Genomic DNA, 14,910 nt, shown 5'->3' with positions numbered 1-14,910 from the left:
TGTGTGTGTGTGTGTGTGTGTGTGTGTGTGTGTGTGTGTGTGTGTGTTTGTGCGCATGTGCCTGTGTGTGTGACTATTTTGAGAGCTGGGATATGGCTCAGTTTTGAAAGATGCTCTAGTTCTGTTTGTTAGAAATCTTGAAATGTTGGATGTTTGATATTTTCATTGTTTGTTTGTTTTTTCATGGGTAGACCTAAAAATACATCTGTAAAACCAAACAAGCTAGAGAGGTGACTCCTTAGTTAAAAGTACTTGCTGCTTTATCATTAGGACCAGTGTTCTGATCAGCACCCACTTAAGCTGGACATCCCCCACACACCTTTTTCATGAGCACTAAGTGGGCAGAGAGGGGAAGGTCTCTGGAGCTTCTTGGCTTCTAGTATACTCTAAAATATCTGAACCCTGTGTTCATGGATAGAACCTATCTTAAAGGAATATGTGGAAAGTGGTAGATATCTCACACTTTATTTTTGCCTCTTCATTTTAATATGCATGCATCATACCTGTACATACATTCCATCTGTCTGTCTCTCTGTCAGACCCTACCAACACCACATACACACAACTGGAACATGAGTAAAAAATATATATTACCACACAGAACTTACACAAATAAGTGTATAAATTAATTCTCTATGGTTTGAACAACATCTCATTTATTTGGACTACTTTAAAACATAGAAAATATTAATATAGAATTTCAAATTAAGAAATAGGTTGGACTTGGCAGTGGTACATGTTTTAATCCCATCACTTGTGAGGTAGAGGCGGGCTGGTCTTCTGAGTTTCAGGACCGCCTGGGCTACACAGAGAAACCCTGTCTCAAGAAACCACACATATGAAAAAATAATAAGAAGAAAAAGGAATGGGTTGGTTAATATATGGAGACCTAGTTGTATGTGTCATATAGTCATATAAATGTATTAGACTGTAAAATTAATTTCATAGATGTTTTATTGGGCTGAACTTTGTGCACAGAGTACATTTAAAAGGACATAAAAGTTTATTACAGTCTTTGTAGTGCTACACTTTTCTTGATCCCTTGTGTTATCTGAGTTCTAGGTTATTTCGTTTTCAAAGGCCCTCACCCAAGGAACTAGAATGACCCTTTTGCTGTCGCTAAAATATTTTTGATGTATAGATGAACATTAAAACTACAGACACATATAGATTGCTCTTGAGTTAAATGTATTGAGCCAGTATGAGTTTATAAAAACTAAACATAAAGGTCAGGTATATGGGTACACTTCATTAATGACAGCTACTTTGGATACTTAGGCAAGAGGATTATAAGGTCAACACAGGTCTGAGCTGCAGCCCAGGATCCTCTGTTTTATAAAACAAACAAGGATCAGCAAGATGGCTCTGTGAGTAAAGGCACTTCCCACCCAGCGACTCAGGCTCCCCCCATACACAGAATGGTATAAATAAAAGAGGTCCACTAAATGTCAAGTTACTGATATTAGTTTATTAATGTCTCTTTTTAAATGTAGAAGTGAGTTTTAATTTCTTTAAAAATTGATTTTGGGGGTAACAAGATGGCTCAGAGCAGACAAAGGTATTAGACTACCTAGAACCTACATAGTGGAAGGAGAGAACCCACTAGTCAGCATAGCTAGGCCAAAATGCTACCTCAGCTTCTTTCATTTTTATTTTATTTTGAAATAATGCTGTTATTTTTTTCAAACCCAGAGCCTTTCACATGCTAAGCAAGAGTCTCCACTATGTGCTAGGGCTACAACTCCAGAAGCATGGTACTTCTGTCTGGTTCGTGGTTTGTTTTTGTTTTTATTTTTTCTTATTCTGTTTTAAGCCTGCCAGTGAGTCACACCACAGATCATTGTCCTTATTTTTGTTTGTTTGTTTGCTTTTTTGTTTTTTGGAGGGTTATTTCTCACTCTGTAGACCACCAGTCTGGCATCAAACTTTTAGAGATCTCTTTGCCTCTGCCTCCCAAGTGCTGGGATCAAAGGTTTGTGCCTAATCAATGTGTTTTTATTGACATGTAATTATTTTGCTGTGCAAGAGATCTTAAAACGTGCTCGCTTCGGCAGCACATATACTGAAATTGGAACGATACAGAGAAGATTAGCATGGCCCCTGCGCAAGGATGACATGCAAATTCGTGAAGCGTTCCATATTTTTAGTACTTTGCAGCCAGTTCTGAAGATACCTGATAAAACAGGGTCAGATGAAAGGGGTCGAGGTCCTCTCCAATCAGTGGACTTGAAAAGAGCATGGAGGAGATGAGGGAGTGGGATACAGCTGGGATACAGAGTTACTAAGATGTAACTAATAATAAAAATAAAATAAAAATAAAAAAGATCTTAAAACTTATTCCTTCTCTCTAAAGTTTCTTAATCTTTGACAATAGTCTTTTATCCTATTCTATCCTCTTCCCACCTCTCCTCTCCCCTCCTTTCTTCATCCTCCTCCTCCCCTCTCCTCTGAAACCATCTCGATGCTTTCCCCAGGAATTTCACTTACTAGTGGTTTTTAAAATAAGTGATAACCATAGTCTAAGTATGTAATTTTCTTAAATCTATTTGGAGTGAAGTTATAAACTTTAAAAAATATGTTGTGATTATTTTTACTTCATCACCAAATTTAATCAATAGTGATGGTATATTTTGTTTTACAGAGTTTTGAAAGCTCAGTCTGATCACAGGTCTAGGCATGAAGGTAAGAGCTCTTCAAAGTCCATTTTTTTAAATTTCATTTTTAATATGTAAAGTGTATAATGGGTATGGTAAAACATTTTGTATTTAATAATGAACATTGTATCTTTATAACACAAACCTACATAATGCCTTTATTTTCTTTTAGTTTCACATTACTCAATGTGGCTCTTGGTGAGCTGGGCTCATTGCTGCTCTTTAGTGAAGTCTAGCCTTGCTGACAGTGATCATTTGCAAGATTGGCTAAAGAAATTGACCCTTCTTATTCCTGAGGTAAGATGAAACGAAAGATTGGTGCTTTTCCTTTTACAGGTTTTTGTACTATTAACATTGTTAATTAATTGAGATCTTATAATGGTGAAGTAATGTTCATGATTCTATTAATTATTATATTATGTTTACCTCTTTTTTCTAAAAAAAATCTTTTACTTGCATTTATGTTATACTCAATTTAATTCCCATGCCATCAGTTTTTATTCAGCTTCTTTGCAACCTCCTCTTCTGACTTTGCTCCTTTTCAGTGAGGATCGTCTCACTGGCAGGAGGAGCTCATGCATGGGTTAATCTGCCGCGAGCTCTCTAAGTTCAACAGCACATCTTAGGTGCCTTGTTCAGTGACTAGAGATTATATATCTAAACCCTTAAGTTCAGCATTACTCTCTGCATTTTTTAAGCATGTGCAACAAAAATTCAGCACTCCTTTTTTTTTTTTTTTTTTTTTTTTTTCCCACCAACCCTGAGTCCAGCCCCATTGTTTGGCCTGGGCGCGCCTTCTGACTCCAATGTGTGCTGGTTGGCACACATTGCTTCTTGAAGGTGACATTTTTCAGCTATCTGGTGGCTTTTTGGACATGCATGCTCTTGGTGGCCTGGGAAGTTTCCTGGATATTATTAAAGTGCACAGGAAGATTAGAACTTCTTGATTTGCATGACTTTTTAGGATTTTTGGGGTTGGGGTTGAGAGAATAGGGAACCTTCTTCATGAGTCACCACTGGCCACTTTCAGGAAGAGGAAGCACAAGGGCTACTTCGTTTACCTCTTATGTATAGAATTTATAATTTTTAAAGTGTGAGTATATACTCTGTCATACACATTTGTTACTTGTTAAATTGTGCTCTGTTCTGGCTAACCCAGGAGGCCACGTCTGGGCAGTTTGTTTGGAAGCTGTGTAGTGTTTTGACTTTATACTTTATAAGTTGCTTCTGGTTCTGAAAATTTTTGTCTTATAATTTATGTTGTAAATGATGTAATTATGTAAACCTTTAATCCTGTTATTCTACCTGTATACTTTTATATTTGTTTTTGCTTTATAGCCATAACTAAGCATTTCTTTAAAAAAAAAATAAGCATATACTGCCACACACTATTGAATACTTTATATGATTATATGTTGTCTAAATGCATAGGTGTATGATCAGAACATTATCTTTAAAATACATTGCTAGGGCTGCTGATATAGTTCAGTACTATAGCACTTGCTCACCTTAGATCTGTTGGGCCCTGTATTCAATTCTTAGCAAAACAGAAAACACCTTGTTAAAGAACTCAACCATCTGTGTTTGTGTGGTCATGCTCAACTGTATTCCCAGCGCTTAGAAGGTTTAGGCAAGAGGATGCTTACACACACACACACACACACACACGTCTCTTTTGTGGTTATACCTCTTCCTCTGTCCCTCCCTTCTTTCCTCAGTGCTGGGGCTCAAACTGAAGGCCTCAAACATGCTGGACAACTAACGTAATCTTCCAGGGATTTTTTTTTTCCCCCTGAAGACTAGTTCTCATATAGCCCAGTCTGATCTCAAGATTGATAAAGTAATTTAGGATAAGCTTAAATTCTTGGCCTCCAACACACTGAGTAGCTAAGCATAATATTTCAGGCTGGGATTACAGGATGTTTCACTACTACCTACCTGACTGGTAAAATGCTGGGAAGTGAAACTGGGTACCAAACTTTTATCATCTGCAGTGTATTCCTAGCATGGGAATAGCTTTTTAATATTCTGACTGCCTCTTGTTTTTTCTTCAGACTGCAGTTCGCCATGAATCTTGCAATGGTCTCTATAAACTTTCTCTGTCAGGCCTAGATGGCGGAGACTCAATCCATCGATCTTTCCTTCTTTTGGCTGCCTCAACATTGTTGAAATTCCTTCCTGATGCTCAGGCACTCAAACCACTAAGGGTGAGTATTTACCTTGGCACATATTTGTCATTTGGTACTGTACCCTTGTAGTTGATGAATTTCTGATTCTCTCCTCTCCATGTCTGAAGTGCTGGGATCACAGGTGTACACCACGATGCCTGTCTAGTCATGTCATTCTTAGTGTCAGCAGTACAGCAGCTAACAGAAGCCTTGTGATTCGATTTCAGCTTTGTGCTGTTTGTCTTGAGAATGTATTTTGGAGGTGTACATTTTGTCGCTACAAAGTTGAAAAATTATGATGTGGCTTTCTTCCTCACTCAGTGACACATCTGATTTATTTTCTCATGAAGTTTAAAATTTTTAGTTTCTTTGTATGACACTTGCTAGTATGACACTAACTTTGTAAAAAGCTTTTATATATAATAAATTCAGCGGTTTATTAGTAACATTTTAAAAATAATGTACAGAAATATTTACTGTATCATTTGCACATTTTCCCAAATATACCTTTTCCAAATAATTGTATATTGTTTTTTTTTCCTTGTTTTTGTTTGTTTTGATTCTTTTTGAGATAAGGCTACACTCTGAGTCTGTTTCCAAACTCTAACCCAGGGTGTGATGGGTTAAAAATGTGCACCTCTTTGCCCATCTTGGGAATTTTTTTTTTAAAGTTGTCTACTCTTGTGGGCACCTTGATACTCTGATTTTCCTTACTTCCTGATTTTATTTTACAGAATTCACTATGAATTCACTCATTTCTTCTTAATGTTTAAACACTATTTAATTGTGTAGGCATGTAATTTTATAAAGTATGTACTTGCTTAGATATATTATGGTTTTAAGAATGATTTTACATGGTATAATTTGTTTTAATAGATAGAAGATTATGAAGAAGAACCAATGTTAAAGCCTGGATGTAAAGAATATTTCTGGTTATTATGCAAATTAGTGGACAACATACATATAAAGGATGCTAGTCAGGTATGTTGAGAAAAGTACCTATCAAGTTGTCAATAGATCCAAGTTATGCACGTTGATGCACGTGTCTTTAGTCGAGGCCACATTTGTTTTCTTTTTTTCTTGATTATCATTTATTGCAATTTATTCACTTTGTGTCCCGGCTATGGCCCCCTCCCTTGTCTCCTCCCAATCCCACCCTCCCTCTCTTTTTTCCCCCCCATTCTCCTCCCCTAGTCCACTGATAGTAGAGGACCTCCTCCCCTTCTATCTGACCCTTAGCCTATCGGGTCTCATCGGGACTGAGGCCACATTATTAATCTGTAAGTAACAGGTTTTTTTTTTTTTTTTTTTTTTTTGTTACATTTGTACTCCTCTGTTCTGCTCTAGTTTCTTTATCTTTACTTTGTCTTTAAATGTGTCTTTAACTGTTAAAGTATATCTTCATTTGTAAGAACCTTTAATACTCCTGACCAACCTAAGATTTGTAAAATGTTAATTAGACTTGAAATGTGTATTGTAAACACTTTTTAAATTGTATATGCTATCCTAAATGCAGTACCCAAAATGCTAGAAGAGGGCATCTTATTCTTAGGAGCAGTGGTTCTCAACCTGTGGGTCGTGAGCCTCTGGGGTGTCTTTGTAGAATGAATCACTGTAGTAAAGGGTTGTAGCGTTAGGAAGGGTGAGAACCACTCCAGGGCCTGGAGCTTCAGTAACAGGTGGTGGTGCCTTTCCTACTGTGGACCTCTGGAAGAACATCAGGTCTACTTAACCACAAGCTATTTCTCCAGGCCTGAAATGTGTTATTTTTAAGTTATCTTTTTATAATAACAGATGGATTTATAGTCCTGATGATGTAAAATTAAAGTTTTTGAAGTATGTAAAAGTAACAAGTATGCAAAAAATAGTTTCAATGGAAATTATTTTAGGCTAAAAAAAACTATAAACATTTCTTATGTTGAGATTAAAAGTGTGCCTCACCATATCCAATCGCAAATATTTAAAACAAGTCACTTAAAGACCTTTTATTTGGGAAGTAATTACAAAGTTAATTGAACAAGTTACTTAATTACTACTTTTTAAAGTGGATTCCAGATTAAAAATTTTCTTTTAAATCTGCCAGGACCTATTTACTTATGCTAATAAACAAGATTCAATTCTAGTCAAAGTAATTTTTATTCTTAGAACTCATTTCTTGGAACATCTTCTTGGAGTAAATTCAGTTTGGAAAGGCTGGTTTTATTTTCTGTTTTACAGTTTTAAAATTAAAACTGGCAAAAATTACCTGAGTTGTAGTTTCTTATTACAGTTTAGGTCAAAGGTAATGACAAAATCAGCAAACGTTGGGGCCGAGGGTGGTGCACTGCGGCCCTGTGTATCGCCTGCCCGTGTGTAAGTTGCATCTTGGTAAATGTAGTCAAAACAAGAACTTTAGGATCTTTTCCGTTGTTGACTGTTCTACCATAAGTGACTACTATGGCTTTCCAAATCTGTCATGGCTTGCCAGCCTCCTGAGTGATGGGAGTAAAGGCCTGTGCCACCACTGCCTAGCTTACCATGCTGCTTCTTAGAGGGTCGGTACCATGTGGGAGGACAGGTACATTGAGTTTATAGCTTAATTTGGAGAAGGTGACTTTTAGTATGTGTAACAAAATAATTTGTCTTTTCTAATCTGTGAAACACCAAACATAAAAATCCATATTTTAATTTTGATGTTTTTGTTTTGTTTTTTGTTTTTGTTTTGTTTTTTGTTTTTTGTCTTAAGACAACACTCCTCGATTTAGATGCTTTGGCAAGACATTTGGCTGACTGTATTCGCAGGTAAAATCTGATGCTGAATTAACAATTATATTTTTGTGCAAAAGTAAAGGGTATTTTTATTTTATCTTTTGTGTTCTTTTTCTTTTTAATAGTAGGGAGATTCTTGATCACCTAGATGGTAATATAGAAGATGATGGGCTTTCAGGGCTCCTAAGACTTGCAACCAGTGTTATTAAACACAAACCACCCTTCAAATTTTCAAGAGAAGGACAGGTATGTTTTAAAACATGTGTATGAAATACAATTGAAGCCTCATTTTGCATTATACGTGTGTTCTTTTTTGTTTTATAATATATCCAAACAAATTTGATGATGGAACAAATTAACATTGAAAATAAGAAGCTTAGATTATATATTTAGAATGTAAATGCAAATTTTATTTCCTGTTACTTAGGAGAATATCTAATGTTTCCTGTGTGAAAATGTTTTTACATATGTTTTCCCTTGTGCACCAGTGCCTTCACATAGTACAATCAATTTGGGATAATCACTTGTTCTATAATGGTTTTACCCCTGCTTTCATATTTGAAAGGCCTCCTTGAAATGTGTATTGAATATATTTGCAACTCCTGGTGACTATGTCATAGGTACTTTTCCTATCTCCTTCAGTGAGGAAATTGGTTTTGATTTTGAGAGCTGTTATCTTGAGGTTACTTATTTTGTTATAAACAATAAGCGAAATACCATGACCTGTGTGTGTAAAATCTATCTAAAGTTCATTTGTTCTAAAACTCTTATGTGTCATCTACTCTGTAACAAAGCCCACCATCTCCTTTTTTGCTTATTTTTTATTACTTTTTAATTGGTGTATATAGTATTTACGAAATAATACTGTTCTGTATTTCTTACCAATATTCTTTTCTTTTGTTTTGTTTTGTTTTGTTTTGTTTTGTTTTGTTTTGTTTTGTTTCGAGACAGGGTTTCTCTGTGTAGCTCTGGCTGTCCTGGAACTCACACTGTAGACGAGTTTGGCCTCGAACTCACAGAGATCTGCTTGCTTCTGCCTTCTTGAGTGCTGGGATTACAGGCGTGCGCCACCATGCATGGCTTCATTTCATTCTTTTTATGTGTGAGTGCATACAGGGACACATCCCACTGTTGGTTGGTTGGTTTTTTGTTTTTTTTTTTTTTTGTTTTGTTTTTTCCAGAAACCACCGTACATAACTGTTTTTGCTATTAGCTCTATTAATATACATTGACATCAGTAGTTAATTACGCTGTATGCTATTTTTTTCAAACCTCTCTTTTCTTTTTTTCCAGCATTAAATTTAGTGGGTGTAATCAGACATATAGATGTGTGGCTGAAATGTTATTTAAAAGTTTATCCAAAAATATAAACATACTAAACTGATTTTTAAAATAAGATTGTACAGAAAACAATGCAAAAGAAAACAAACTTGGCTAGTACAGGAAAACAAAGAAGTTTCTTGCGTATGTTAATTTTTTTTCTGAGGTGTTCTGTTTGTTTTTGAGACGAGGTTTTATAAAGCTGAAGCTGCTCTTGAACTTGATTTGGAACCAAGGCCGACCTTGAGTTCCTGATCCTCCTGTCTTCATTGCCAGAGTGTTGGGAATATAGATAGTCATATGTATTTTGTGTATGTATTCCTGTGAATATATGTGGACACATTTATTCATATGTGAGGGGGTCTTAGAATAACTTGTGGGAGTTAATTCTCTCCTTCTGCCATGTTGGTTCCAGGAATGAAAAGTACAGGCTTGGTAGCAAGTGCCTTTACTCTCTGAGCACTTTGCTAGGGCCACTAGATGTAGATTCTAAGAATTGTTGTTTACATAATACTTGTAGTGGGAAGAGTTATGCTTTGATAATTTTTTTTGTTGAAACTGTCTGAGATAACTCAGGCTGGCTCAACAAAACAAAAGAAAAAAAACATTCTATTAGGTCTCAGTATGGTCTTCTTTTGTGAAATATACTAAAATTGCTTTACTGTGATTTATCCAATGAGTGTGTTACTACATCTTTTTTGTTTGCTTACCTGTTTTTCTGGTGGCCTCAGAATAAAGAAAAACAAAATTGTTCATTTAGGTATTTTACTGCCTCAGTGTTTCTGACAAAATACTTTTCTTTTATAGATCTATTTATTTATTATTTACACAGCATTCTACCTGCAAGTGGGAGGGCACCAGATCTCCCTGTAGATGGTTGTGAGCCACCATGCAGTTGCTAGGAATTGAACTCAGGTCCTTTGCAATGTTCTTAACCTCTGAGCCATCTCTCCAGCCCCGACAAAATACTTTATCACAGGCTTTAACTATACTTTTTCAAATCACTTTAGCAATAGTGCTCCCCCCCCCCCCTTTTTTTTTTAATCTAATGTTGGCAAAGATAGGTCATTGTTAAGTTTTTATTAGCCAATACGACTTTCTTCTGAAATGTTTGTTTGCTAGTGCAGGTAAACATGTTACTTTGTGTCTCCATGACAGTAATCTCACTTCTGAATCCTGAAGTGGATAATATAAAATCATATCGGTAGATCATCTGATGAAATAAAACTCGACTCACTTTACATGTATATTAGCCAATTTTGTTTTCTTTTGCAAATTCATAAAGTATAATTTGTATTGTTTGGAAGTAGTAAGGTAGAAGAAGAAAACATCCCAGTGGTAAACATTTTAAAATGTTTTGGGCCTCATTTTTTGATTCCTGTGAACTGAGTTCCCATTACCACCCCAGGTCTAGTGATTCATTAGGAGTCACAGGACTTAACAGTGGACTGAGTCATGGCTAGTTTTTGTTTAGAGTACTGTTGAACATGATGAATTCTCTGAGTGGCTACTGTGGCAAAGCAAATGTCCTACATTTGCAGTTGCTGAAATTCAAGATTTCTAGTAAGAAAACAAATGTTTTCCATAAACTCCATGCAGTTAGGTATAGTGAGGCACTTCTGTCATTTAAGGAAAGTTTGATATTTATGTAGGGAACTATTTACAAGTCATGCTTTCAGACTACAGCAACATTCGAGTCTTACCTGCTAAGGAGTGATGGTATTTTTGAATTTCAATCTATTACTACTTTTCTGCTCAGTATCCTTTAAGGTCTTATACCCCATAGTAAATATTATTGTTAGGATGTGTAAGAAATAACTAATAACTAGGTAAAGAAAGGAAAAATAATTAGAAAAGAACAAGTGGACATGAGGTCTCATTCCTAGTGAGGAGCTTTTGGCAGTTTATAGCTGCTGCTGGAGGGGATGGGCCTTTACCCATGTCCGTAGAAGCGGCATTAATTGGATTCAATGGGTTATTTTAAAAGAAAAGAGAGGGGCAGTGCACAGGCCTTTAATCCTAGGCAGAGGCAGGTTGATCTCTTGAGTTCAAGGTCAGCCTGGTCTGCCGAGTGAATTCCAGGACGGCCAAGAGAGAAGCCATGTCCTGGAAAAACGAAGAGGTGGGTTGTGGTAGGAGATGCAAGGAATGAGAACAGAGGGAGGGAGGGAGAGAGAGATGTGAAGTTGGAAAAGGGCAGTGTTGCAAGATGAATAATCATTAGGTAGGTAGGATAGAGAGGGGATTAAGGGATGATACATTTTTATACAGTTCTCAGAACAAATTAACTTTTTTAAGAAAGATTAGTAGAAAAGAATCTGGGTTAGTTCATCATTGAGAAGCCTACACCCATGCTCTTGCCTTGCTTTCTTCCAAGAACCTCTTTTTCTGTTTGTCTTAAATCTGTATCAAAAGGTGTTAAATGAAATCTTCAACTCTGCTTTATAATAAAAAAGGTAGCATATTACACAGATTGACTTTAGGAGAAAAGTCTTTGGTAAATGAAGATCTGAAAATTTATTCTATTAAAACAATTTAGGTCTATCTTATAGTAAATTTTGTTTCTTCAGTTTACAAAGTTAAGAATTTGGCATCTTTCATCCTATCTTATCTGCTACTTTTTTGACTCCTAGTGAGGTTCTTAATTGTTTGTGCTTTTCATGCTGGCAGTCTGGGGTGAGGTGCTGCTATTCTTGCTGTTAAGCAGACAGGCTTCGCGAATAGGGAATAGCAAGGCATTAGTAGAATATCTCAGTAATCTACAAATGAAAATAGTAGGACTGATGCGTGATAGTAATGGTAGTCCGTGAATAATCAGTAAGGGTCGATAGGGAGTTTGAAGAGGGAGAGGGGTGAAAGGTTGTCCCTTTCCATTTTCTTCAAGAGGAGTAACACTGGTAATGTTTTCAGATGATGATGATTTATAGTACTGCTATAATCTTTCGACTGATATTTTAGTAAATTGTGGTTTAGTCCATTACCTAATTTATTTTGTGTTACTATATTTGAAATATGATTGGTATCGAGTTTGGATAACATACCTGCTCTCTTCTCTCCCCCTAGGAATTTTTAAGAGATATCTTCAATCTTCTGTTTTTGTTGCCCAGTCTAAAAGACCGGCGGCAGCCGAAGTGCAAATCACACTCCTCAAGAGCCGCCGCCTATGACTTATTGGTAGAGATGGTCAAAGGGTCTGTGGAGAACTACAGGCTGATACACAACTGGGTAATGGCCCAGCACATGCAGTGTAAGCATCCGTCTTTTTCTTGAGTCTGTGTCAACTGAACTCAAAAATAAAAAGCTAAAGGGAGTTTCCACTTTTCACATACTTTGTTATACACATTGTTGATTGACTGTTCAGCCTTTGTGTTCAATAGAAAAATGTAGAAAACTTTTACATATTTAAAATATTTGGGCTTTCTTTGCAAAAACAAGTAAAATAAAGCTTTGACTGTTACCTGAATTTTTAGAATTAGCTTTAATTTTTTTTTTAACACAGTTAATATTTTAACTTATTTTCTATGAATTCTAATTAGATAATCAGTGGAGGTGGTAGCTGCCAGTCAAAGCAAGTTGTGTTTAAGTTTGTTTGGGGGCATCTTTTCCTCCCACTTTTGTCAGCAGCTCATGCACCTTATAAGTGGGACTACTGGCCTCATGAAGATGTGCGCGCAGAATGCCGGTTTGTTGGCCTGACTAACCTTGGAGCTACTTGCTATTTGGCCTCCACTATTCAGCAGCTTTATATGATCCCTGAAGCCAGGCAAGCTGTCTTCACTGCTAAGGTAGAGTTTTCAAAAATGTAAACCAAATTTTAAATATTTCTTTATTAATTTAGTTAATTTGATGTGAAAATGTATTGCTTAATGCCAAGCATATGTGAAAAATAATATGTCCTGGCTAACTAGTGTATTTTAATTTTGTTTACACTTATTTTGAGGTTCATTATGTGGTATAATATTTCTCAAAGGACAACATGGTTTGGAATTTCTGTGTTCAGTAATGAGTCAGTATTATATTTCAGAAAAAATAAATACACCTTTTAAACACTTAGAAAGTAAGAAGAGTAATATCTGAGTTTCTTAACCAAAGGAGACAAATTTGTGAGTAACATCTGTTTTATGGTTGTTGTATGTTTTTGGCCTTATTTAACTGTTTTTTAGGTTTGCTTTTATACTTTCTTGGTGAAGGACCTTTATGGGTTTTTTTTCTTTTGTTTTTTTCTTCAATAATGTGGTATAGACCTTGTTTGACTCGTTTAATCTGTTTGTAGTTACTCTTTAAATTACCCAATTTATACTATACTCAAATGTGTTTAGGTTTTTGTTTTTCATTATGTTGGATTTTTAAAATGCAGTGTTTCTATAGATTGATGATAACTGAAAATAGGTTCATAATGGGTTTGTTTAATTTATAGTCTCGTAACTAAATTGAGTGCACTCATCTGCATTGTTGCTGTTTATTTTTTGTTTTATTTTGAGAGGGGTGTGGCTATATGGCTATATGGCTCAAGCAGATCTGGAACTTGTTTTGTAGACCAGGCTGGCCTTGAACCCCTAGAGATCCTTGTGCCTCTGCCTTCTGAGGACGGGTTCAGAGGTGTAAGCCACCACCAGGCTTGTATTATTTCATAAAACCAGTAGTTATCAAAGAATCATTTTTTTTCTTTAGATAGTGACATGGTCATAACTTTTGGTCCTTTTTGTTCATATTAATGAGTACCTTAAACTTCTACCCTTTATAATAATTAGCATCAATAGAACGGAAACTTAGATGGGCTTCTTTTGAATAGATAATAACATTTTCAGTTAAAAACTAAACCTCAAGACTAAAGAAATCTGTTCTTCCAAAGGACGAGTATTTAGTTCCCACCCAGCAGCCATGCCAGGCTCATCATCCTAAGTTGAGATTCTACCTCTAAGGGATCCAGCACCCTCTTCTGGGCCTCCACAGGCATCTCTGATCATCTCATGTGCCCAGACACATAGATACAACAGAATCAAAAATAAATAAATCCTTTCTTAAATTGAATTTTGTTTTATGTATATTTTGTGTTTTAAAAAATTGGTTTACTTAAGCTAGGTGTGGTAGTATGCTCCTGAAACTTGGCAACTGTTGAGGCTAACGTGAACAGAGCTCTTGAGTTTGAGGTCAGCCTAGTATACATGGTGAATTCTAGGGCAGCCATGGCTACATAGGAAGAGAGAGCCTGTCTCAAAAAGGAAAACAATCTCATGAAGTATCAGGTCTGTCATATTGAAAGTATACATAGTATATACTTTGTTTGTTTGCTTGTTTGTTTGAGACAGGGTTTCTCTTTATAGCCCTGACGGTCCAGGACTTGCATTATAGACCAGGCAGGCCTCAAATTCACAGAGATCTACTTGTCTGTTCCTCCCTAAGTGCTGGATTACAGGCATGTGCTACCACAACTGGCTTACTATACATATTTTGTTGTCAGTTTGTTGATGCCTTTTATTCATACCTATTACAGTGAAACAATTTTAGTGTGTACTGGACAGATCTTTCTCTTTTTTTAATCCTTTCTTTGCAACCTTAACAATCTCTTTAACTCCAAAGCCATACTAATTTTATTTCTTACAGGATTGGTACAAATAGCTAGTGTACCATTTTGAACAAATGATGGAGTTAATATGCCATGATATTCTCAGGAGCTTCAGAATTAGTTAATTTTTAATTGCAGTAATTCCTACCTTATAGGTTTAATACTTGACTTAAATTTTACTTTGGTCTACTCAGTGTTTGATATGTATTTGGATCTCTCCTAAAAGGCGTATATTCAGAGCTAACTCTACCCCAGGCATGGTGACACACACTGTAATTCTAGCACTTGAGAGGTTGAGGTGGGAGGATTGTAAGTTTCAGGCTGTTTTAGTCAGTGTTCTAGACCTATGAAGAGACACCATTACCAGCTCAATTTAAAAGTAAGCATTTAATTGGAGCTTGCTTCCAATTTCCGAGCTTTAGTTCATTATCTTCAAGGCGGGGAACATGGAACC

General features: G+C 36.1%; 1 protein-coding gene and 1 non-coding gene across 2 annotated transcripts in view; both read left to right on the top strand.

Annotated features, from left to right (window-relative positions):
• Positions 1 to 14,910, top strand: part of Usp34 (ubiquitin specific peptidase 34) — a 185,071-nt gene that overhangs the window by 107,939 nt on the left and 62,222 nt on the right. Inside the window, 8 exon segments of the mRNA XM_055628770.1 lie at positions 2,642 to 2,682; positions 2,827 to 2,951; positions 4,709 to 4,861; positions 5,699 to 5,803; positions 7,548 to 7,603; positions 7,696 to 7,816; positions 11,954 to 12,137; positions 12,515 to 12,675. Coding sequence (XP_055484745.1) covers positions 2,642 to 2,682; positions 2,827 to 2,951; positions 4,709 to 4,861; positions 5,699 to 5,803; positions 7,548 to 7,603; positions 7,696 to 7,816; positions 11,954 to 12,137; positions 12,515 to 12,675 — 946 coding nt within the window.
• Positions 2,039 to 2,145, top strand: LOC129692637 (U6 spliceosomal RNA). The gene has a single exon (XR_008722740.1). It is a non-coding gene; the product is annotated as a U6 spliceosomal RNA (small nuclear RNA).

Source organism: Psammomys obesus, unplaced genomic scaffold, assembly GCF_907164565.1.
Source record: "Psammomys obesus unplaced genomic scaffold, mPsaObe1.curated_primary_1811, whole genome shotgun sequence".
Lineage (NCBI taxonomy): Eukaryota > Metazoa > Chordata > Mammalia > Rodentia > Muridae > Psammomys > Psammomys obesus.
The sequence above is the reverse complement of the archived record's forward strand: the minus strand, read 5'-3'. Positions and strand labels throughout refer to the sequence as shown.